At 37.5% G+C, this 26,104-nt stretch overlaps 1 protein-coding gene and 1 long non-coding RNA gene across 2 annotated transcripts; both read right to left on the bottom strand.

Moving 5' to 3' along the window:
- Nucleotides 1-1,331: 1,331 nt before the first annotated feature.
- On the bottom strand, nucleotides 1,332-8,113 carry LOC115284131. The gene is made up of 3 exons (XR_003905119.1): nucleotides 8,020-8,113; nucleotides 1,592-1,721; nucleotides 1,332-1,403 (listed from the first exon to the last, which is right to left on the bottom strand). It is a non-coding gene; the product is annotated as an uncharacterized LOC115284131 (long non-coding RNA).
- A 13,277-nt stretch (nucleotides 8,114-21,390) lies between these two features.
- Nucleotides 21,391-24,705, bottom strand: UBQLN2 (ubiquilin 2). The gene has a single exon (XM_029930766.1). The coding sequence runs from the start codon at nucleotides 24,436-24,438 to the stop codon at nucleotides 22,567-22,569; it is 1,872 nt and encodes a 623-aa protein (XP_029786626.1). The 5' UTR covers nucleotides 24,439-24,705; the 3' UTR covers nucleotides 21,391-22,566.
- Between the last annotated feature and the right edge of the window lie 1,399 nt (nucleotides 24,706-26,104).

Raw genomic sequence — 26,104 nt, 5'->3', positions numbered from 1 at the left:
CAGCCCTACAACAGGTGGTGTTGGAGCTGGACAGCAACATGTAGAAAAATGAAATTAGACCACTTCCTGACACCCTTCACAAAAATAAACTCAAAATGGAGGAAAGACCTGAATGTGAGAATGGAAACCATAAAAACCCTTGAGGAGAAAGCAGGAAATAGTCTCCTAGACCTCAATCGCAGCAATTTCTTCCTCAAAACATCCCCAGAGACAAGGGAATCAAGAACAAAAATGAACTACTGGGACCTCATCAAGATAAAAAGTTTCTGCAAGACAAAGGAAACAATCAAAAAAACTAACAGGCAACCAACAGAATGGGAAAAGATAGTGGCAAATGGCATATCAGATAAAGGGCTAGTATCCAAAACATGCAAGGAGCTCACTAAACTCCATACACAAAAAAGGAATGATCCATTGAAGAAATGGGCAGAAGACCTGAATAGACACTTCTCCAAAGAGGACATCCAGATGGCCAACAGGCACATGAAACGATGCTCAACATCACTCATCATCAGGGAAATTCAAATCAAAACCACACTGAGATACCACCTCACACCAGTCAGAGTCGCTAAAATGAACAAATTAAGAGACTATAGATACTGGCACAGATGTGGAGAAACGGGCACCCTCCTAGACTGTTGGTGGGAATGTAAACTGGTGCAGCTGCTCTGGAAAACAGTGTGGAGGCTCCTCAAAAAACTATCGATAGAACTCCCCTATGACCCAGCAATAGCACTGCTAGGGATTTACTCAGGGGATACAGAAGTACTGATGCATAGGGGCACATGTACCCCAATGTTCATAGCGGCACTTTCTACAATAGCCATATCACAGAAAGAGCCTAAATGTCCATCACCTGATGAATGGATCAGGAAGATGTGGTATATATATACAATGGAGTACTACATGACAATGACGAAGAATAAAATATGGCTATTTGTAGCAAAGTGGATGGACCTTGAGGTTGTCATTCTAAGAGAAATAAGTCAGGCAGAGAAGGATAGATACCATATGTTTGCATTCATAGGTCTAACAGGAGAGACCTGGCAGGAGACCATGGGGAGAGGAATGGGGAAAGAGAGCAGGGGAGAGTGAGGGACACTGATCAAGGGAGACTACTGAATACTGAAAATGAACCATGGACTGAAGGGGGAGGAGAAGGAGGTGGTGATGGTCATGGTGGGGGGCACTTGTGGGGAGAAGCACTGGGTGTTATATGGAAACCAATTTGACAATAAACTGTTAAAAAACATATTATTATGTAAAAAATAAATATATATTATTCTGATTGGTACAAATAACATTTAATGAAATACAACTTCTATATGTAACTTGGAAAAAGGTAACTCTGATGTTAAAAAACAAATTCCTTCTTTCTTATGAAAGAAGCCAGCTGCATATATCTGTAAAGATAAAACATGAAATCCATTTCTAGTAAAATGAGGAGCAAGACAAGTCTGTCTCATATTCCTACTATTATTCAGTATTGTTCTAAAAGTTCAAAACATAACAATAAAAATACAATAAATATATAAAGAATATTATAAAACTTAACTGAGAGACATAAAATAAGATAAATGGAGAAACATACCACATTCCTTGAGAGAAAATTCAATTCTGAAAAAATGTCAATTCTTCCTATATTTATCTACACATTCAATGTGATTCCTCTCAAAATCCAATGGGATATTTTTCGGGTATATATTTGTACCATTCTTCCTCTGGAAGAAAAAAATGCAACATGGTGAAGAAGATTTAGCAAAACTACTACTGAAAAGGGACTTCTACCAGATATAAAAATTAGTATCACGATAATCAAAACAGTCTGCAACTGGGAGAAAGACAAATCTAGAACTAGAAGAGAACAGAAACTCCAGAAACACACACACACACACACACACACACACACACACACACACACTCACGAATTCAATAGAAGATAAATATGGGATTTCAATTCAGTGGGGAAAGAACAGGTTGTCCAATAAATATTGTTAGAAAATTGGCTATACATTTGAAACAAATACTAATTTCTCACCTCTTACCACACACACCGATCCACCCCCACACACAATTTAGGTAAAGTCAAAATTTAAAAATTAAAAAATCCTCTAAAACATATTATGACTATACAATTTGTAGTGGAAAGGGTTTAAAAAGAACTAAAACAAAACAAACACAAATGTGATCTATAACCCAGATGCTCCAAAGAAAGAAGTTAACATAAAAAGTGAGTGATATATATATATCAGTAGGTTAAGTGTCTGACTCTTGGTTTCAGCTCAGGTCATGATCTGACAGTTAGGGGGTTCGAGTCCCACTTGGGATTCTCTCCCCCCCCCGTGCCTCTCCCACTCACTCTCAGTCTCTCTTTCAAAATAAATAAATAAACTTAAAAAAATGAATGATTATCTTTCAACAAATTTAACAACAAAATGATTCCAGATAAAAAGAGATGAAGCTAGTGTGACAAAGAGCTAGTATATTAAGTATATGTAGATCTCTTTTTATCAATAGGGAAAAAATGGCCTAACATGAAAATGGACTGAGTATAAACAGCTAATTCATATAAAGAGAAATACAAGTGGTCATAAACATATGTAATTTTTAAAAATTTTAAATGTTTATTTATTTTTTTTTAACTTTTTTTTCCATAATATTTTATTGTCAAATTGTTTTCCATACAACACCCAGTGCTCTTCCCCTCAAGTGCCCACCACCATCACCACTTATTTTTGAGAGAAAGAGAGACAGTACAAGCAGGGGAGAGGCAGAGAGATAGGAGACACAGAATCCAAAGCAGGCTTTCAGATTCTGGGCCGTCAGCACAGAGTCTGACACAGGGCTCAAATTCATGGATGTGAAATCATGACCTGAGCTGAAGTCAGAAGCTTAAATGACTGAGCCACCCAGGTGCCCCTAGAAAAATTTCAACTTTGTGTATCATAAAAAATTTGGATAGTGAAACAAAGATACATTTGTTTATATATCAAATGGTCACTGATGAGAAGAGAGAAATGTTGAGAGAGAAATAGGAGGTCTACCTTTTTTGAAGGGTCTAAATGGGTACTCTTTTTCTAAAGGGGAATTTGGCATTATCTATTTATATGTGCAAACTTTTTTTCCCTAGCAATACCACTTTGAGTTTACCCAACAAAGACAAGTGGAGAGTTAAGAAAGTTAAACACAAGAGTAGGATAACCAGAGCAATGTTTATAAGGAAAAATTGAGAATAAACTGATAGTCTATTAAGAAGAAAGTAATAAAAGGGGCATCTGGGTGACTCAGTAGGTTACATGTCCGATTTCAGCTCAGGTCATGATTTTGTGGTCCAGGAGTTCAAGTTCTCCATCAAGCTTTGTGCTGACAGCTCAGAACCTGGAGCCTGCTTCAGATTCTGTGTCTCCGTCTCTCTCTGGCCCTCCCTTACTCACTCTCTGTCTCTGTATCTCAAAAATGAATAAATGTTAACAAAAAATTAAAAAGAAAAGAGATTAATAAGTGATGTCCAGAATACATTAAACATCTATTTCTGACTTGGAGCATTTATTTATATGCATATATAGAGATATATAGATTTATTTTAATTTTATATTAACTAAAATGTTAACAAGACCTTCCACCCTCTGGTTGTACTGGGCATTAGATATGGGTAGGAATAGAACATTTTTCTTTTTACATTTTTGAATTTTGCTTGTTTTCATAAGAAATGTGTATCACTTAAAAAATTTTAAAGTGAAGAGGGAGGGGCAAGATGGTGGAGAAGTAGGGAGCTCTGTAATCTTTGCCCACCCACATCTATCAAACTGAGAAGGACTGAAGCCACAATACTCTGATCTGCAAGAATGGGAGGAGAACACACAGACTCCAGAAAGAAGACAATCTCAAAGATGCCTGAGTCAGTGAGTGCGAATGGGAAATTAAAAAATGGGCTGGCCCCAGAAGTGTAGAGGGGTGGGAGCCCCAGCCCAACACAGGGAGAGTGCACAGTGCCCCAGAGAGACAAGGGGAAGAGAAAGAGACACTGAAAACGCTAATAGAACTATCTTTAGAGAAGACATAAAAAACTCACCCCTCGACAAAAAAAAAAAAAAAAACCTGTTACCCCATATAAAGAGATACTGTCACTCCATGGGCCTAGGGAGAAAAATCCGTCCCATCTAGCTGGCAAATTCTTCCTTGGGACCGGGGACATCGGCACCCATTTCAGGCGGCACCAGGAAAAACAGCCCCTTTCCCCTGCACGATCCTGGCTGGAGAGGCTGGCTACCAGCAGGAGTGCATCTCATCTCTGGTGATAGCATTAAAGTGCATGGAGTAGGATTTGGAAGTGAGTTGGAGCTTAGAAAATACAACTTGGCTCGCCCACAGCACAGAGAGATTGGACTCAAAATAGCAGCTTGCAATGCATGCTTCGAGCAGAGCTTGGGTCTCCACCATTCTTCTCCCTGTAACCTCCAAGCAGGGCCTCAGAGAGCAGCCCCTGAGACCTACCTACACCAATCTATGACCATCAGCATGGGAGAGCTTCCCCCCTTTTTTAGACTGTCCATTGTCTTTTGTTTCTGTCCCCCACTCCAGTTTTTTTCATTATCTTTTCCTCTTTCTTTTCATTCCTATTGTTTTCTTTCATTCCCCTTATGGTTTGCTTGTTTGATTTGCCTGTGTGGTTGTATTCTCTTGTTCCCTGTGTGTTTCTCTGTTTTCCTTTTCAGGGCTACCTCAAGAAACAAGCCAAATTACACAAAGTTGAGAGTCCCAAATATCACTGAGTAGTGAAATAAAGTAATCTAAGTCACAACAAAGGAAACCGACAAACCAAGAGACACCATTAAAAGAACACTTCCTGAACGGACAGGTCCTGGTCAGTCAATGAGTCTCCTTTAATACTCACAGGTGCAGAATGCATAACAAGTGCATAACAAGCTTTAAAAACTGATAAAACACAGAAAGTAAGCCAAAATGACAAAACGGAAGAACTCTCCTCTATGAAATTCCAGGAAGAAGTCACAGCCACAGAACTGGTCAAAACAGATATAAGCAACAAAAAGGAGCAAGAATTTACAATACTTGTCATAAAATTAATTGCTGGGCTTGAAAAAGCATGGGAGACATCAGAGAAGCTACTGATACAAAGACCAGAGATCTTAAGAATAGCTGTGACAAGTTAAAAAATACTATAAGTGAGATGCATAATAAAATGGAGGCAGCCACTCCAGGGATTGAGGAGGCAGAGAGAATAGGTGAATTACAAGACACAGTTATAGCAAAAGAGGAAGCTGAGAAAAAGAGAGATAAATGGATACAAGAGCACAAAAGGAGAATTCAAGACCTAAGTGATATAATCAAAAGGAACAATACCCATACCATAGGAATTCTTAAAGAGGAAGAAAGAGAAATAGGTCCTGAGGGGTGTGTGATCAAATAATAGCTGAGAACTTCTCGAATTAGAGGAAAGAAATAGACATTGAAATCCAAGAGACACAAAGAACCCCTTTAAGACCTAACCTGAATCGAAATTCAGCATGACATATCGTAGTGAAAGTGGCAAAATATAAAGATACAGAGAGAATTCTGAAAACAGCTAGAGATAAAAGGGCCCTAACACACAAAGGGAAACTTATCAGAGTTGTTACAGACCTATCTAATGAAACTTGACAGGCCAGAAAGAAATGGCAGGAAATCTTCAATGTGATGAACAGGAAAACTATGCAGCCAAGAATTCCTTATCCAGCAAGCCTGTCATTCAAAATAGAAGAGAAGAGAAAAGTTTTCCCAAATAAACAAAAATTGAGAGGATTCATCACCACCAAACCAGCCCTACAAGAAATCCTAAGAGGGAATCTATGAGGGAAATATTGCAAGAAATACAAAATACCAGAGACAACACTACAAACATGAACTCTATAGAGAACACAATGAATCCAAACCAACATTTTTCAATAATAACACTGAATGTAAAGGGACTGAATGCTTCAAACAACACAGTGTAGCAGAATGGATAAAAAACCAAAATCCATCTATTTGCTGTCTACAAGAGACTCATTTTAGACCTGAAGACACCTTCAGATTGAAAGTAAGGGGATGGAGAAATAACTATCATGCGAATGGCAGTCAAAAGAAAGCCAGAGTAGCCATAGTTAAACAAACTAGACTTTAAAGTAAAGGCAGTAACAAAAGATGAAGAAGGACATCATATAATAATTACAGGGCCTCTCCATCAGGAAGAGTTAATAATTATAATAATCTAAGTGCCGAATTCTGGAGCACCCAAATACATAAAACCATCACTAACAGAAACAATCTTATTGATAAAAATGTGCTTATCACAGGGGATGTTAGTACTTCACTTACAGCAATGGATAGAACAACCACAAAGAAAGTCACTACAGATACAATAAAACTGAACAACACATTGGAACAGATGGAATTGATAGATATATTTAGAACTGTGCATCCTGAAGGTGGGAATTCATCTTCTTCCCAAGTGCACATGGCATATTCTCCAAGATAGATCACATTCTGGATCATGAAGCAGCCCTCAATAAATATAAAAGAATTGAGATTATACGATGCACAATTTCAGATATCAATGCTATGAAAAATGAAATCAATCCCAGGAAAAAGTCTGGAAAGCCACCAAAAATGTGGAGGTGAAAAACCACCCTACTAAAATGTAATTGAGGCAATAAGGCAATTAGAGAAGAAGTAAAAAACTGTATGGGAACAAATGAAAATGAAAATACAAGAACTCAAACTCTCTGGGATGCAGCAATGGCAGTTCTAAGAGGAAAGTATTTTGCAATCCAGGCGTATTGCAACAAGCTAAAAAAAAAAAAACACCCACAAATTCAAAATCTAACAGAGCACCTAAAGGAACTAGAATGGGAGCACCAAGAGCACACTAAACCGAGCTGAAGAAGAGAAATAAAGATCATGAAAGAAATAAACAATATAGAATTTAAAAAAAAAAGTTGAACAGATCAATGAAACCAAGAGTTGGTTTTTTGAGGAAATAAACAAAATTGATAAGCCTCTAGCCAGGCTTCTCAGAAAGAAAAGAGAGAACACCCAGACAAAATCATGAATGAAAATTGATCTATTAAAATCAATCCTGCAGAAATACAAACTATCATCAGAGATTACTATGAAAAATTATATGCCAACAAACTAGACAAACTAGAAGAAATGGACAAATTCCTAAATACATATGCACTACTAAAATTCAACCAGGAAGAGAAAGTAGGAACAGACCCATACTAGTAAAGAAATCAAATCAGTTATCAAAAATCTCCCAATGAATAAGAGCCCAGGGCCAGATGCCTTCCCAGGAGTTCTACCAGACATTTAAGGCAGTTACTACCCATTCTTCTCAAGCTATTCCAAAAAATAGAAATAGAAGGAAAACTTCTAAACTCATTCTACGAAGCCAGCATCATATTGTTTCCCAAACCAGACAGAGACTCAACAAAAAAAAAAAGAGAACTACAGGCCAATATCCATAGTGCATACAGAAGCAAAAATACTCAACAAGATAAAAGCAAATCGAATTCAACAGCACATAAAAAGAATTATCCATCATGATCAAGTGGGATTCATTCCTGGGTTACAGGGCTGGTTCAATATTCACAAATCCATCAATGTGACACACCATTTTAACAAAAGAAAATATGAAAATTATATGATCCTGTTGGTGGATGCAGAAAAAAACATTTGAAAAAATACAACACCCTTTCTTAATAAAAACCCTAGAGAAAGTCGGAATAGAGGAACTAACTTAAACATTTTAAAAGCAACTTATGAAAAGCCCACAGCCAATATCATCCTCAATGGGGAAAAACTGAGGCTTTCCCCCTGAGATCAGGAACACTACAGGGATGTCCATTCTCACCACTGTTGTTTAACATAGTGCTTGAAATCCTAGCATCAGGAATCAGGCAACAAAAGGAAATAAAAGTTATCATAATTAGCAAGGATGAAGTCAAGCTTTTACTTTAGGCAGATGACATGATACTGTACCTGGAAAACCTGATCGCCACCACCAGAATCCTTCTAGTACTCATCCATGAATTCAGCAACACCGCAGGGTACAAATTCTATGTACAGAAATCAGCTGCATTTTTATACACCAATAATGAAGCAGTGGAAAGAAAAATGAAAAGTTGATATCATCATTCACAACTGCAAAAAAAAAAAAACAAACATAAAATACCTAGGAATAAACCTAACCAAAGATGTAAAAGACCAGTACAATGAAAATTATACAAAGCTTATGAAGGAAATTGAAGAAGACACAAAGAAATGGAAAAACATTCCATGCTTAGATCAGAGGAATAAACATTATAAAAATGTCATTATTAACCAAAGCAATCTACACATTCAATGCAATCCCAATCAAAATGGCATCAGCATTCTTCTCAAAACTAGAACTATCCTAAAATTCGAATGGAAGCACAAAAAACCACGAATAACCAAAGTAATATTGCAGAAGAATACCAAAACGGGAGGCATCACAATCCCTGACTCTACTACAAAGCTATCATCATAAAGATAGTATGGTATTGGCACAAAAACAGAAATATATACCAATGGAGTAGAATAAAGAACCAAGAAATGGACCCACAAATGTATGGCCAATTAATCATTGACAAAGCAGGAAAGAGTATCCAATGGAATAAAGACAGCCTCTTTAACAGATAGTACTGGGAGAACTGGACAGTAACATGCAGAAGAATGAAACTAGACCACTTTCTTACACCATACACAAAAATAAATTCAAAATGGATGAAGGACCTGAATGTGAGATAGGAACCAATCAAAACCCTAGAGGAGAAAGCAGGAAACGGCCTCCTTGACCTCAACTGCAGCAATTTCCTACTCAAGATATCCTCAAAGGCAAGGGCATCAAGAACAAAAATGAACTATTGGGACCTCATCAAGATTAAAAGCTTCTGCACTGGAAAAAAAAACAATAAAAAAAAAACTAATAGGCAACCAATGGAATGGGAAAAGATAGTTGCAAATAACATATCGGATAAAGGACTAGTATCCAAAATGTACAAAGATCTCACTGAACTCCACACCCGAAAAATGAATAATCCAGTGAAGAAAGGGGTAGAAGACTTGAATAAACACTTCTCCAAAAAGGACATCCAGATTACCAACAGACACATAAAACGATGCTCAGTGTTACTCATCATCAGGGAAATACAAATCAAAACCACACTGACATCCCACCTCACGCTGGTCAATGTGGCTAAAATGAACAAATCAAGAGACTATAAATGCTGGTGAGGATGTGGAGAAACGGGCATCCTCCTACTTTGTTGATAGGAATGTAAAGTGGTACAGCCGCTATGAAAAACAGAGTGGAGATTCCTCAAAAAACTATCAGTAGAACTCCCCTTTTCTCCTACAGTGACGTTGAATCAAGGGATACAGAAATACTGATGCATAGGGGTACATGTACACCAATGTTCATAGCAGCACTTTCAACGATAGCCAAATCATGGAAAGAAACTCAGTGTCCATCAACTGATGAATGGTCAAGAAGATGTGGTTTATATATACAATGGAATAATACATGGCAATGAGAAAGAAGGAAATCTGGCCATTCGTAGCAAAATGGATGGACCTCAAGGGTGTCTCATGCCACGTGAAATAAGTCAGGTGGAAAAGGACAGATACTGTGTTTTCACTCATAGGTCTAAAAGGAGAAACCTAACAGAGGATCATGGGGAGGGGAAGGGGGAAACGAGTGAGGGAGAGGAAGGCAAATCATGAGAAACTTGTGAATACAGAAAGTGAATTGAGGGCTGAAGTCGGAGCGGGGAAGAGGAAAAGTGGTGATGGTCATGGAGAAGGGCACTTGTGGGGAAGAGCACTAGTTGTTATATGGAAACTAACTTGAAAATAAAATATAAATTAAAAAACTAAAAAATGGAAAATTAATTTGTGAGCCAGAAATCTCAAAAAAAGTAAAATAAAATAAAAGTTTTTAAATGAAAATCTAGGTATTGAGATACCACCGCACGCCAGTCAGAGTGGCTAAAATGAACAATTCGAGAGACTATAGATGCTGGCGAGGTTGTGGAGAGACAGACACCCTCCTACACTGTTGGTGGGAATGTAAACTGGTGCAGCCGCTCTGGAAAACAGTGTGGAGGTACCTCAGAAAACTATCAATAGAACTCTCCTATGACCCACCAATAGCACTGCTAGGAATATACCCAAGGGATACAGAAGTGCTAATGCATAGGGGCACATGTACCGCAATGTTCATAGAGGCACATTCTACAATAGCCAAATCAAGGAAAGAGCCCAAATGTCCATCACCTGATGAATGGATCAAGAAGATGTGGTGTGTATATATATATATATATACAATGGAGTACTACATGGCAATGAGAAAGAATGAAATATGCCATTTGTAGCAAAGTAGATGGACCTCGAGGGTGTCATGCTAAGTGAAATAAGTCAAGCTGAGGATGACAGATACCATGTTTATACTCATAGGTCTAACAGGAGAAACCTAACAGAGGATCATAGGGAGAGGAAGGGGGAAAGAGAGTTGGGGAGAGAGAGGGACACAAATAATGAGAGATGATTGAATACTGAAAATGAACCGAGGGCTGAAAGGGGAGGGGGAGAGGGGAAGGGGGTGATGGTCATGGAAGGAGGGCACTTTTGGGGAGAAGCACATGGTGTTATATGGAAACCAATTTGGCAATAAACTACTATAAAAAAAGTGAAAATCTAGGAATGAAAGAAAAATGGTTATGAGAAAAAGTTAAATTTAAAAGATTGAACAACCTGCATTTACATTATATCAAATTTAAAAATTATATAATTTAAAAATATATAAACCTGGGTAAAATATTAAAATTATATTGGTTATCTCTGGTTATGAGGTATTTGTCTTAATTTCTTCATTATATTTTAAATTTGTTTTATAAGTATATTTTCCTTTTATACTAATTATTTTTAATAGTTTATTTTCAAATTAGTTTCCATATAACACCCAGTGCTTCTCCCACAAGTGTCCCCTACCATGACCATCACCCCCTTCTCTCCCTCCCCCTCCCCATTCAGTTCATGGTTTATTTTCAGTATTCAATAGTCTCTCCTGATTTGTGTCCTCACTATCCCCAGCTCTCTTTCCCCCTTCCTCTCCCTATGGTCCTCTGTTAGGTTTGACCTGTTAGACCTATGAGTGCATTTCCTTCTCTGCCTGACTTATTTTGCTTAGCATGACACCCTTAAGGTCCATCCACTCTGCTACAAATGGCCATATGTCATTCTTCCTCATTGCCATATAGTACTCCATTGTATATATATACCACATCTTCTTGATCTATTCATCAGGTGATGGACATTTAGGCTCTTTCCATGATTTGGCTATATAATAATTATTTTTTAAGGCTAAAAAATAAATATGTGTATGGAAAATGGGAAACCAAGTCAAAGAGAATAACCACAAGTGAATATTTATAGCAAATATATTCATAATTGCCCACTAGAAGCAACCAGTATGTCCTTCAATAAGTAAATGGATAAACTCTGGTACACTAATACTATTAAATATTACTCAGTGATTAAAAAGAAATGAGGTATAAAAAGCCACAAAGTGACACCAACAAATCTTAACTGCATATTGCTAAGTGAAAGAAGCCATTCTGATAAGGCTGTATACTGTATGATTCCAACTATACGACTGCAGTGATAATAAAAAGTTCAGTGGTTACAAGGGTTTAGAGGTTGAATAGGTAAACACAGAAGACATTTTAAGACTATAAAACTATTATATATATTTTATTGTAATGGTACATCTTAATGTAAGCAACATTAAAAAATCATTTAGGAGGTTAGGGCATGCCAGGATGGAATGTAGAATGTGACAAAACAATAAAACTGTATTATAAATTTATGAAAAAACTTTACTGAAGGGTATGAGGAGTATGGTGCTGATTTAAGTAACATTGGAAATAAGTGGAATCTCTAAGCAAAAGCTATACATCAACACTGTATTCCAGTTGATAAAGTTGTTTCTCAAGGGGTAGGAGTTAACAATTCAGATATTGCTGTAAATGTATCCTAGAATTGAACAATCAAGTAAATGGATGGCAGATATAGCAGGCAAGTTTTTTACTTTTATAGAGGTATGTTTCAGATAAATAAGGAAAGGAGGCTTGAATTATCCATATAGATTATTAATGTTTTCTTTTATGTGATGGATTAGAATTGGAGACATCAGGAAGAGCTCATATTTAGCTTAATATAGATACAGATTATTACATACATAAGAAATATTTATATATCTATATATAGGTACATAGGTTAGTATGCACACATATTTCCTTGCCCTGGCAGCTTAGAGGGCCTAGAAGCAATGAAGTCCCAGTAGTAACAAGCATATCTACTACCCAGGTCTTGGTTTCTAATATCATTGTCCAGTAAATGGAACTATGGTCCCTGGGAGAAGTGAGCCAAGAAATATACAAATGAACTAGGAGAATTTTGTGGTGCCAGAAATAAGAAAATGCTAAGAAAAAAAAATGAATGTTTGTTAAAAGTTCTTGGGAGTCAACTAATAGCCAATCAATCTTGAATAAGAAAAGTACACTTGGAGGAATCACAATTCCTGACTTCAAACTATATTACAAAACTGTAGTAATCAAAACAGTATGGTACTGGCATAAAAATAGACACATAGATCAATGGAACAGAATAGAAAACCCAGAAATGAACCCACACTTGTATGGTCAATTAATCTTTGACAAAGCAGGAAAAAATATCCAATGGGAAAAAGACTGCTCCTTCAACAAATGGTGGCAAAACTGGTTCGCTACCTGCAAAAGAATGAATCTGGACCATTTCTTACACCATAGACAAAAATAAATTCAAAATGGATGAAAGACCTAAATGTGAGACTTGAAACCATAAAAATTACTGGAAGAGAACACAGGCAGGAACTTCTTTACATTAAGCATAGCAACATTTTTCTAGATATGTCTCCTGAAGCAAGGGAAACCAAAGCAAAAATGAACTATTGGGACTACATCAAAGTAAGCTTCTACACAGTGAACGAAACACTCAACAAAACTAAAAGGCAACCTATGGATTGGGAGAAGATATTTGCAAGTGACATATGCTGTAAAGGACTACTATCCAAAATATATAAAGAACTTAAACACTCAAGAAACTCAACACTCAAGAAACAAATAACTCAACTATAAACTGGGCAGAAGACATGAACAAAGAAGATACAGACGACCAATAGACACATGAAAACATGCTCATCATCAGTTATCATCAGCAAAATGCATATCAAAACTACAATGCTACCTGACAACTGTCAGAATAGCTAAAATAAACAACACAACACAACACAACCCTGTTGTTAACAACAGGTGTTGGCGAGGATGTGCAAAAAAAGGAACACTTGCACTGTTGCTGGGAATGCAAACTGGTGCAATCATTCTGGAAAACAGTTTGTAGTTTTCTCGAAAAGGTAAAAATAGAACTACTTTATAATCCAGCAATTGCGCTACTTGGTATTTACCCAAAAAATATAAAAGACTAATTCAAAAGGATACATGTACCCTGATATTTATAGCAGCATTATCTACAATAGCCAAATTATGGAAATTGCCCAAGTGGCCATTGACTGATGAATGGACAAAGAAGATGTGATACACACAAACACATACACACACACACACACACACACACACACACACACACAAAGTGAAATATTACTCAGCCACAAAAAGAATAAAATCTTTCCATTTGCAAGGACATGGATGGAGCTAGAGAGTACTATGTTAAGTGAAATAAGTCAAAGAAAGACAAATGCCATATGATTTCACTTATATGTAGAATTTAAGAAATAAATCAGCAAAGTGAAAGACAGGTATATCAAGAATCAGACTCTTAACTATAGAGAACAAACTGATGGTTACCAGAGGGAGGTGGTTGGGACATGGGTTAAATATGTGATGGAAATAAAGGAGTGCCCTTTTGTGATGAGCACTGGGTGATACATGGAACTGCTGAATTACTATATTGTACATCTGAAACTAATATACTGTATGTTAACTGAAATTTAAATAAAAACTTTTTAAAAAGTCCTTAGAAGTCAACCTGAAAGAGCACCCAATGGTCAAACTTGGAATAGTTTGAACAACAAATTAAATAAAGTAGTATTAAATTATAATCCAAAGTATAAAATAAAGATCTATGACTTTTTACTCATATAAATACATTAATAAATGAATAAAATGAAGGGAAAGGCAAATCTCTTGTGCAGAAATATCCCTAATAAATTATTTAGATGCTTTATTCTCAAGGAGGGTAAGCATAACTCCTCATAAGTGTGGACTGCACACAGTAACTTCTTTCTAAAGAGTACAGTCTTGAAAGGAGGGAAAAAGTAACTTCACAGTGCATAAAACTGAGAGACTCTACCTCAAGCTTGGTGAACAAGGTGAAGATCACTAGTGACTAGTCAGGGCAATCATAGGTATGCTTGATACTGTTTGATGAATATGCTACTTAATCTCTGCAATCTTCCTCCCCCATATCCATAACCCCAGTTTAATCATGAGAAAAATATCACACAAGTCCCAATTGGGGGACATTCCACAAAATATCTGACTAATATTCCTCAAATTTATCAAGATAATCAGAAACAAGGCAAGTCTGAGAAACTGCCACAGCCAAAAGGAATCTAAGGGAACATGATGACTATGCAAGGTGATATCCTGGATGGGATACTGGGACAGAAGAAGAACATAAGTTAAAACTAAGGAAATATGAATAAAGTTTGGACTTAAGTTAATAATTTATCAACACTGCTTCACTAATTATAACCTATACTGTACTAAAGATATGAAAAGTAGGAGAAGCATGGTATGGCCTATATGGGAACTCTTTGCAATTTTCCTTTAAAATTAGTATAAAATAAAAGATTATTTAAAAAGAAGTCATAGAGGCTCAAGCCATTTAGACACAGGAATACATCTAAAAACGAGAGCAGGGGTGTAAGTTAAGCAAGAAGGCCAAGAAAATTTTCCCATGGCATCTGGTCACATGATACATGGTTAACCCAGCTCAAGGCCCATGAAAAAGGCAAACATTTATGTGAGGAATGTGTAAAGGCAGGCTGTCAGTATAAGAGTATGTGAATGGGATCTTGATTTAGCTGGCAAAAGCAAAGTTACACAGACACACATACATACTTTACATATTTAAGATTCAATTGACATTCCTGAAATAAGGAAATTGATGTTTTAGCCTGTCCCCAGTACCATGATGCTCTTTTCCAGACACTTTGGAGTTCTTGGGCAACTTATAAGGAATATAAAGCATAATGAATCAAAATCGTAAGTTCAAGGTGCCTGGCTAATTCAGTCAGAAGAACATGTGAGTCTTGACCTCAGGGCTGAATTCAAGCCCCATGTTGGGTATAGAGCTTATTTTTTAAAAAATCCTACATTGAATTTATTTGACATTATGAAACCCAAGGTGTCATGGGAAATACAGTACAAACTTCCTTTCTTCTTCTCCAAAAGGATCAATCTAACTAGAAAATTACATATGGGATAAAGAATATATATGTACCCTGCTATCACATCTTGCATTCCACTCTTACTTTCAGCTTCCTTCCATTACTTTAACCACCACTGTAAATGACAAAACGTAGCAGAATATTAACAAGAGAATCAGGAGGTCAGAGTACACTTGTAACCTTCACCATCAAACCAGAGTCCTTTGACCTCAGGCATCTCCAATTTCTTCTCTCCAAGCTGTCAACATTTTCTGACATTGAGTTTAAGATCTTGCTCATTTTAGCCACTCTGACTGGCGTGAGGTGGTATCTCAGTGTGGTTTTGATTTGTATTTCCCTGATGATGAGTGATGCTAAGCATCATTTCATGTCCCTGTAGGCCATCTGGATGTCCTCTTTGGAGAAGTGTCTGTTTATATCTTCTGCCCATTTCTTCACTAGTTTATTCATTTTTGGGGTGTGGAGTTTGGTGAGTTCCTTGTAGATTTTGGATACTAGCCCTTTACCTGATATGTCATTTGCAACTATCTTTTCCCATTCCATTGGTTGCCTATTAGTTTACTTGATTGTTTCTTTTGCATTGCAGAAACTTTTTATCTTGATGAGGTCCCTAACCTTGAGGGTGTTATGCTAAGCGAAATAAGCAAACCATATGTTTGCACTCATAGGTCTAACAGAAGAACAGGAGAAATCTAATGGAGGACCATGGGGAGGGGAAGGAGGAAAGAGACTTGGGGGGAGAGAGGGATGCAAACCCTGAGAGACTATTGAATACTGAAAAAGAACTGAGGGTTGAAGGGGGAGGGGGAGGAGGAAGGGAGGTGATGGTAATGGAGGCGGGAACTTGTGGGGAAGAGCACTGGGTGTTATATGGAAACCAATATGACAATAAACTATTTTTTAAAAAGGAAAAACAAAAAGATCTTGCAGTTTGAGTCATTTCCCCATGGGTAGCACCAAGAAAAAAAAATGAATATTGGATTTACTCAGATTTTTTTGTCATCAGAGGTGTACAGGCTACTTCTGAGTTGGTGTTTACTAAACTAAGAAATGCCGGATAATCTATAACATGACATCATTCTAGAACAACTTTGATCCTAGGCCTTTCAACCTCAATGAGAAGCTTTAAAGTCCACTGGGAGAAGACTAGCTTTGGAAGGAATATTGGAGATCTTATTCAAAGTTCTACCTGATGCATAAAACCATTCTTGAACATTTCTGTTAAATGAGTTTCTGTTAAATAGCTCTAGAGAGGGGAGTATCTTTAATTAATGGGTAGAAAGTTTCTAACAGTAAGCCAAAATCCCGACTTCTTGGAACATTTGAATTGATCTGCCCTTTGGAGCTACATGAGTAAACGTTACCTCTCTTATAAGATTTAAATTGTTTGAAGAAATTATCCACAAATGCCAGTCCTTCGACTAAGATATTCTTGGCCCTTTCAATAATTGTTGTGTGTCTGTAAATGAGTCACTATCTTGGTCACTTTCTAGATTGTCTGTGTCCATCTTAATTGTGGCACTCTGAAATGATCCAAATCTCTCACGTGAGCTATCAAGCACAGAATAAAATATTACAAAAGTGTTCTTTGTCCTGGACACCATGTCTCTATTAATGGAACCTAAGATTTCATTACATGTGTGCACTGGGACATCACATAGTTGGTGCAAGTTGAAGTCATGGTAAGTTAAAACCACTGAGTCTTCTGCACATATGCTATGAATTTTTGATACAAGACCTCACATTTGATCCTATTCAATTTAATCCTACTAAATTTGGCTATTTTTTTCCTTCAGCCTACTAAGGAGGTTTTGGTTCTTGTAACAACATCCAGTACATTTATTCTGCTTTCTAAGTCTATTCTATTTGCAATGGAATGAACAAGCTATTTTATGCTTTCATGATAGCCATTGAAAAATAATTTCAATGGGATAGAACTGAAATTGGAAACTCCTTGTCTACATTGAGACACTGCTGAACACAGTCAATTCAAATTACTAACCGATCTCCTATCCTGTGTATCCTATCATCTAGCTCATATTACTCCATTTTATTCTCAAGAACATTTTGAGAAACTGTCAAATGCCATGGTGAGGTAAACAATGTTTATTGCCTTTGGAGGTCTCCAGGAGGCAACTCAATAAAAGACAGGCATCCTCTAGAGCAGCTGAAGCACAAGTGGCCCATGGGACTGCCAATTTGGAGATATACAATAGGTATTAGGCAACTGTGGACAGAAGTATTAAAGGGAAGACAGTTTCAAATATTAGCCACAATTTAAAGGTCAGAAAGGCAAAGCTCCAAATTCTAGTTATTGTTTCATAGTCGATTCTCACACATGCATATTTATGTAACCTACTCCAGGATGAATAGAAGCAGAGATGTATTCATTTAAAAACAGATAATATGTCTCCTCAACAACACCCAGGAGGAGAGCTGGTATGTATTGTAATATCTCTTATGATACATAGGCCAGTATAGTTTGTTTCAGGGGTAAGTGGAATAGAGAACTGGTTAAGTGCATACTCTGCAATCAGAAATAGGATTAAATTTTGATTCTGTCACTTAATAGTGATGTGACCCTGTAAAATTACTTAACCTCTTTTAGTTTTTTCCTTATCTATAAGCTGGGTTGGATAATAATAGTACTATCTTATAGGGTTATGAAAAGTGAATATAACCATAAATATATTAGCTATTATTATTACCCCAGTATAACAGAAATTTAGTCTGGTAAGACAATCCTGTTAAATCCATACCAGGGCCAACTAATCATCTTTTTTAAATTTGTTTCACATTCATCAACTGTTCTTTTAATAATGAATTATAGAATCTTTTCTGAAATTACCTTACATGTGCTAATCTACATGGTCATGTTTTGAAGTGGGATTTTGAAAGTACATTTAGGAAGTACCTCAGTACTGCTAGAACTGTTTGCCCTAATACATATCCATTTGATAAATGTTTCCCATGTTATGTTAGGAGAAACAATCCTTTTTTGTGGGTGGCTTATCCAATTTTGAGTTTGTTGGTTTAGAGGAGCTTGTGCCAAGATTTTTATCTATCATTAAAGTGTCTAATATCTAGGTATGCATGTATACCATCTGATGAAGCTGTTTATCTGATGTTTGCCAAATCATGCTTTTCTTTACTATTTTTTAGAAAATTGCTTTTCTCCTAAGTATCCTAACAGACTTATAAGATGGTAACATTAGGATAGGTCACAAATTCTTGCCCTTCCTCCCACAAATGAACAAGAAAGACCACAGAGAAACAAACACGGAGCAAAACCTGTATAGTCAGGGCAGCATAACTCTCATGGAATTTCCCTCAGACATGATGCTGATGCAGCAAGGTTGAAGAGTACCACCAATCTGAATAAGTTCTGTGATATACTAATAAAATCCTTAAAGAAACCCACTAATATCACCTAATTTTAAAGAGCATTGACTAGAGGTGATGAGCAGGTAGTGAAAAAGACCAGGATGAAAACCTCTCATAAGATGAGGGAAGCCTAAGTAAATTCTATCTTATTTAAGTCTCCTAATGTTTTTAAAATAAAATAATGCCAAATTAGGAATATCAAAATTACTATATAGTTTAAAATTTTTACATTTAGAAAATTAAGCAGTATGTTGAACATTTTCCATCATGTTGATCTGGCTCTGTAGCTGGAATAATCACTTCATTTGAGGATAATGTAAAAATTCTGATTTTAAGTCCCTTTGTGAACATGAGACACAGGCTAAATGGCTCTCCTGATAACCTAACTCCAGGCCCTGACAGGAATTACTCTATTTGTTGCTATTTTGACAATGCAGATCAACAGAAACTGGAGCAGGCTACCTCCTGAAAGGGCAAGCTCAGTCTCTGATAACGGTTTCTCAATAAACATAGTGGGCTTGAAGTGACACAAGAGTCCTTGAACCAGCAAGGCTATGTATTCACTCTCCCTGCCCCCCGCCCCCAAACAGAGAGAGTATATATGATACAACATATGGAGAGGTCAAAAGAGCAAATGTAGAAAGGGGTTTTGAAGTGAACTTCTGCTAGGATTGCCCCTGGCCCTACTTCCCATCCCATTACCTCATCCTTCTGGATCACGGAGCCAGCAATGTACACTTACAACATCTAACTGTACAGTATAAACTTAGGGAATGAGTGGCAACCAAGTAAACAGTAAAAGCATGTAAGAAGTGCTCCACTTTTATTTGAGGTCAAGAGATAGCAGGTTAAGATATATCTTTCTTGATTCAATAATGAATAAGTAGATAAACTGTGAATTAATAACAAGAAAACCCAAAACAAAAACAGAACTATAAAAAACTCATAACATGTAAGAGATAAAGAGTAACTAAAATTAAAAAGAGTAAATAAAATCATAAACAAAAATTAATGAACTATAAAGAAAAAAATAGAATTAATAGGTTAAAGACCTGGATCTTTTCAGGAGAAAAAAAATGTATTAAAAAATAGATATATCACTTCTTGGCCTTTTGGCAAAGATCAAATGTAAAAACATATAAACATTTTGCAAAAAACCTTGGCAAAAAACACTAATGGGCCAAATATTTTTAGGTGTGTTTAAAAGAAAAAAAGGTATTTCTTAAACAGGCTTGGGAAATGTTGAATTAAACAAAGTTAAGTAGTTTTTATTCTTAAACTGAACAACATACTCCTTATAAAATAATACTAGTCAATATTTATGGCACAGTGACTCTCTAAGAGGGGCTACTGTATACAGCACTTTGTAAACTTATTTGACCATCTCATACAGGAATGCTTTTTTTTCTAATGCAATTTAGAACTGCTACAGCAAACACAGTCTGGTTAAAACTGGAAAATGAGAATGCCACTGGCGCTTTTATTATTTAGCACTATTCTGGAAGAGTTTAACACATGCAGCCAGAAACTATGTTATAAATTTTGAAAAGGAGAAATATACTATTGTAAGTTATAATTGATCAGATTGCTTACCAGAAATAACTCAAAAGGATCAACCGGATATCTCCAAAATTAATAAATTTCAGTAAAGTGGAATTTAAACTTAATTTATGAAAATACAATCTTCCCCTATACAGCAAAAATAACCATATAGGTAACATATTGAGTAAGAGCTCCCAATCACAGTATTATTTCCTGTATGTCTGTCCTAAGAATATATTTATCATAAATTATATAGGACATAAATACATAAAACTTTCTTGAAGGACATAAAACATTTTTTTAAATGAGGTAATGTATTTTTCTGGAAAGCATGGCAATTCTGTAGTTCCTAACATCATATCAATTTAAGATGATCCCAATCAAACTTTACTTGGAGGGGGGCTATTAACTGTGTAATTAATCTGGTAAAATAAATGTGTCAGAATCATCAGAAAACTGTGAAAAATAAAAATAAAAAAATCAATAGAAGACTTACCCAAACACATATGAAGTTCTATTTCTAACTTAGTAAATACAGTCTGGTGGACTAGGACTACAATATTAAGCGGTACTGAAGAGTATTCAAACAGAGAAATGTGTGTGTGTATGTGTGTATATACACTTACACATTTATATAGACACATATACATAAGTATATAACATATCAAATGGGGGGATGGGGAACAAGATAATTACGGGCTAAGAATGGACTAACCGTTTGGGGAAAAAAAGTTGAAATACCTAAATTCATACATCAGAATAGTTCCAGATAGGGCAAGGAATTTTTTTAAACAAAACCATTAAAATTAGAGAAATATAAGATTTATATAATCTTGGGGTGGGGCAATCCTACTAAACATGATCCTAGAGCCAGAAGGCAAAAAAGGAAAGATTTATCCATTTTTAATTTTTTTTATTTTTTTAGTCATTTTAATGCATTTTTCCCTGTGCACAAGAGAAATAACCAATAAGAGTCAAAAGATACAGTTTCCTTTATACATAGCAGGTAAAAGTAATGCAAACATCACATGACACTTTTCAGTGAAACTTACATTTCCAATTGCAGATCAAAATGCTTATTTAAGGTCTCTTTATGGGATAAGCTGAGAAGAAGTCTTAGGTAAAAAGCACTTTCCTGGCATTACTACACTGATCCTTCAGGCTGCACAAATTAAGGTCATATACAGTTAATTTGAAAATGTTGACACAATGTCACACTGTAAGTTTTCTGTACAATTAAATATATACTTAGAGATACCAGGATAAACATTTCTACTATATTTTAACTGAACTTGCCTAGCCAACATTTTCACTGAGTTTATCAAAGATGCTGTAAGATTCCACAAAATTTTGAGATATACCTAGCTCCAGAAATACTTCTTATATTCTTTCTCACCTTAGTTACACATGTTCTGCTTAGAATCTGCTGTAATATTTCTGGATGTACAGTTCCAATTGTGCTTACTGTACTGTGTACAAATATAGCAAAAAAGAGCAAAGAATGGTATAAATCTTACAGCATTTTGCTAGCAAAAATACATGCCAAAGTCACAATAAGCAATATTGTACCACAAATTAGAGAGCTTCAAATAGTTTGATTCTGTTTTTAATTATTTTCATTCTACATTAAATTACTATCATAGTCTAATGTTTATAATGCAAATAAAGTGGACATCTGTAGGACAAAACTTATTCACCCAACTGTGAAGGTTGATACCGGTATCCAAAAACCACAATAAAAGCAGAATAAAGGGAAGTGACTGCATGCAACACCTCTGAGTGAAACAGCATTGATTACCACCATTCAAAACAGGGAGGGAGGGAGGAAAGGAAGGAAGGGAGGGAGGAAGGGAGTGAGGAAGGAAGGAAGGAAGGGAGGGAGGGAGGGAGGGAGGATAGTACAGGATGGAGGGACAGAGGGATGGATTCCACCTTAAAATGCATATTAGAGTCATAACTAGACAGACTTAAAAGAATCAAAATGAAAGCAAAGCACAATTTCGTGTGTGTTTAAAGATTTAAGAGCCATTATCAAAAATAAGATACATTTTTCTCAAGGTACAGAAATGTAATTATGATGGCTGGGACCCCAGCAGCCTCTCAATGGCTGCATTGATGTCACCTCCTGTTGCAATTAGAGCCTGCAAGTTTGCCTCATGATTTAAGAACCCCATTGCATTGAGCTGTTCCAGTTGTTGCTGAAATCTGACTTCTGGATTCGGTAGCTGTGGAGGACTTGCACCAGCCAGAGCCTGTACCATTTGCTGAATGAACTGCTGGTTGGGTCCAGATTCTGATGTAGGGCTATTGGTTTCACTCGGTGTAGAGCTAGACACAGTGGGCCCAGGAGGACCACCAGAGCTGGTGGAGCCAGGGCCTGCAGGGCCAGTGGGTCCTATGGGCCCAATGGGGCCTATGGGGGTAAATGGGACTATGGGACCTATGGGGCCTATGGGTGTGACCGGGCCTACAGGGCCTATGGCGGTTCCTAGCACGCCTACCCCCACACCTGGAGTGAAGCTTGGAATGAGGCCAGGGGCTTCAGTGGCTAATGTCTGTAGCCCCTGCTGGATCTGCATTAAAGCCTGCATTGCTCTTGGGTTTGACATGGCTGACAGTGTGTCTGGATTCTGCATCTGCTGCAGGAAAGCTGGGAGCTGTGGGCGCATTTGCTCCTGCAACTGAGGATTTGCAGTAAACACTGGACTATTCAGCATCATCTGTGCAGCCAAATCTGGATTCTGGCTCAGCGACTGCATCATGCTTCTCATGTAGGGTGCAGACAGCATATTCTGGATCAGTTGGGGATTTTCAGTTATCTGTTGCAGCAAGCTCTGCATTCCTGGAGTACTGAAGATGCTGGCGACATAGTTGGCTGCAGCCACGGTGTTCCCAGTAGCACTGCTGGAGCTACTGCCAGACCCACTACCACTGCTCGTAGTTGTGCTGGTGGTCGCAGAACTCTGTGTAGCAGGTGGTGGTGCCCATGGATTAGGCAGTGGATCTCGATTTTCTGTGCGGGAAGGCTGTGTACCTTCCCCGGAGGAGGAACTGCTCCCCACCGAGGCAAACGGATTACCTCCAAACTGCTCTTGTGCAGCATTCAGCATGGGTTCTTGAATATCAGTGTACATGCGTCGTAGAGCATTGTAGCCACCTGGGATGCTTTCGAGATTGCTGAGAGCCAGGTCTTGATTTCTCATCATCTCTTGCATCATGGCTGGATTCCTGGCAATTTCAAGGGTCTGCCTCATTATATCTGGGTTGTTGAGCAGGTGACTGATTTCTGGGTTTCTCTGAATCAACTGCTGCATCTGTGGATTGGCCATTATGAGCTGCCTCATCAGATCAGGATTTGAAAGCATGCTCTGAACAAAGGGATTTTCCATGATTTGGATCATCATTTCAGGGCTGGACAGGAGCTGCTGCTGCATCTGGTTCTGGAGCTCAGAGAAGTTGGTCGAGCTCAAGCCCAGACTGCTAAGGCCTGCAAGTCCTCCCAGGCTCCCCAGCCCAAACGGGTTGCTATTTGTGGAAATAGATGTGGAGTTACTCCTGGGAGTCGACGCGGAGGTAGTGTTAGTTCCCGCGGCATTACTAGGCTGTGTGGACTGGCCCTGAGGTCGATTCTGGCTTTTAATTACAAGATGAACAGTCAGTCCATCATGGATGCCATGCTGGATCAAGGTATCTTGATCTTTTAAGATTTTTCCGGCAAAAATCAACACTAGCTGATCGGTTTGGGATTTGAAGCGTTTTGAAATCGCTTCCTTAAACTGCTGGACTGAGCTATTCTCGGGCACCGCGAACTCCTCTTTCTCTTTGGGGGTCTTCACAGTGACTTTGATGATTTTGGGCTCGACCGGGGCAGAGGCAGGGCCTTGGGCTGCAGCAGGGCCGCGGGAGGGGCGCGGGGGGCCGCTACTCTCGCCGTTCTCAGCCATGGCGGCCGCGGTGACGCAGGCAGACTGGGAAGGCGCGGGCGGGCGAGAGAGAGAGCTAGGGAAGAAGGAAGGAAGGAGGCGCCGCCACAGCAGGCTGGGCAGGACCGAGCGGGGAGCGCAGAGCACGGTACCTCTGTGATGAAGACTGCGGTTCCCTGGTTGTCCAGTGAAGAGAAGGCTGTGTAGGCCGCGAGGGAAGACTCTGCCGTTCAGGACTCTGGGCCTCCTTCGCCGCTGAGTGATCGCAAAGCGCGCACTCCCAGCAACTCCTGCTGCCGCTCGGCCCGCCCCTCCCAGCCCCGTCCCCTCCCCCAGCTCCGCGCTCGCCTCCCCGCCCCCTCTGCTGACGCGGCGCCAGGCCCAGAATGATAGATTCGACTCCATCAAAATTAAAAACTTCTGTAGTGGAAAAAAAAAAAGGGGGGGGGAGCGAGAGAAACAAAGGGAGAAAGAAACAAAGAGAAGACTAGAGAGAAAAGAGGAAAGAGGGAGGGAGAGAGAAAAGCAGTTAGCTTCTGAGAAGGAAATTAAAGGACTGAGAGAGAAAAAGGAGTCAGCTTCTGAGAAGGAAATTAAAGGACTGATGGAGAATATATTATATATTAATATATATGCACTCCATAAGGCAAGGAAAGATGAAAGCCTGAATCAAACTGACCCCATGTAAAAGACGAAAAATGAAAAAGAACTCTGACTAAGCAAAAAGGAAAAGATTAATACCCTCAGTGGGGAAAGGAGGAAGACTGGGCCTGAGCATGCGTTTTTCAGAAAAAGCACAAATGGCCAATGGACATAAAAATGGATGCTTAAGCTCACTAGTAATCGAACAATTCAACTAAAATAATGAGATTCTACTTCTACCTTTATCATTTTGTAAAAATGAAAAATAATGATAAACTATATCGTCAACAAAGCGCTGAGAAAATGCACTCTCATGGCCCTTAAAGTGTAAATTTTATAATCCTAAGGCAAATTGAAAATATATGTCAACATTTTGAATATTCCCACCTTTATTTAGAAATGACTTATTTAGACACCTCCCTTATGAAAATAGAAAAAGATGCAAAAAATATATATGTATAAAATGTATATGTACTGCAGCATCTTAAAAATTATTTTTAAATATAGTCACACAGCATTGATGAAATATATTATTATACAATAAAATAATATGTATTATGTGTGAAAAATTGGTGGTTAATTCACACAATATAAAATATCTTTAAAGGTATGAATGAAATAAATAGTTATAGGGAAATCACAGCATTTTCACTTTCAGCTTTTTACATTTCTGTATAGTTAGAAGTTATATATGGATGTATGTTTCAATATGAAATGATACAGTAAAGATATTTTTATTTTAAGACTATTTTTAAACAGTTTGTATAGGTAAATTCTCTTTAACTGTATGCATAAATAGAAATCTGGAACACTATTCACTGGTATATTAATTGTGGTTATTACTTAGTGTTGAAATTATGAATAACTATTCCCTTCATTTTTTAAATTAGATTTTAAAATTTCCATTCTTCTTGTAGAAGAATGCACTGCATTTATAAATGTTTAAAATTCAAAGGTATTTTGGGGGAAGACTGAAGGTAGAAATTAAAGAGAATACAGTTTTAGTGGCAAAGATTAACATATTTACCTAATTTAATTGAGATTA

This window comes from Suricata suricatta, chromosome X (assembly GCF_006229205.1).
Source record: "Suricata suricatta isolate VVHF042 chromosome X, meerkat_22Aug2017_6uvM2_HiC, whole genome shotgun sequence".
Classification (NCBI taxonomy): Eukaryota; Metazoa; Chordata; class Mammalia; order Carnivora; family Herpestidae; genus Suricata; species Suricata suricatta.
Note: the sequence above shows the minus strand (reverse complement) of the source record. Positions and strands in the feature narration are given on the sequence as shown.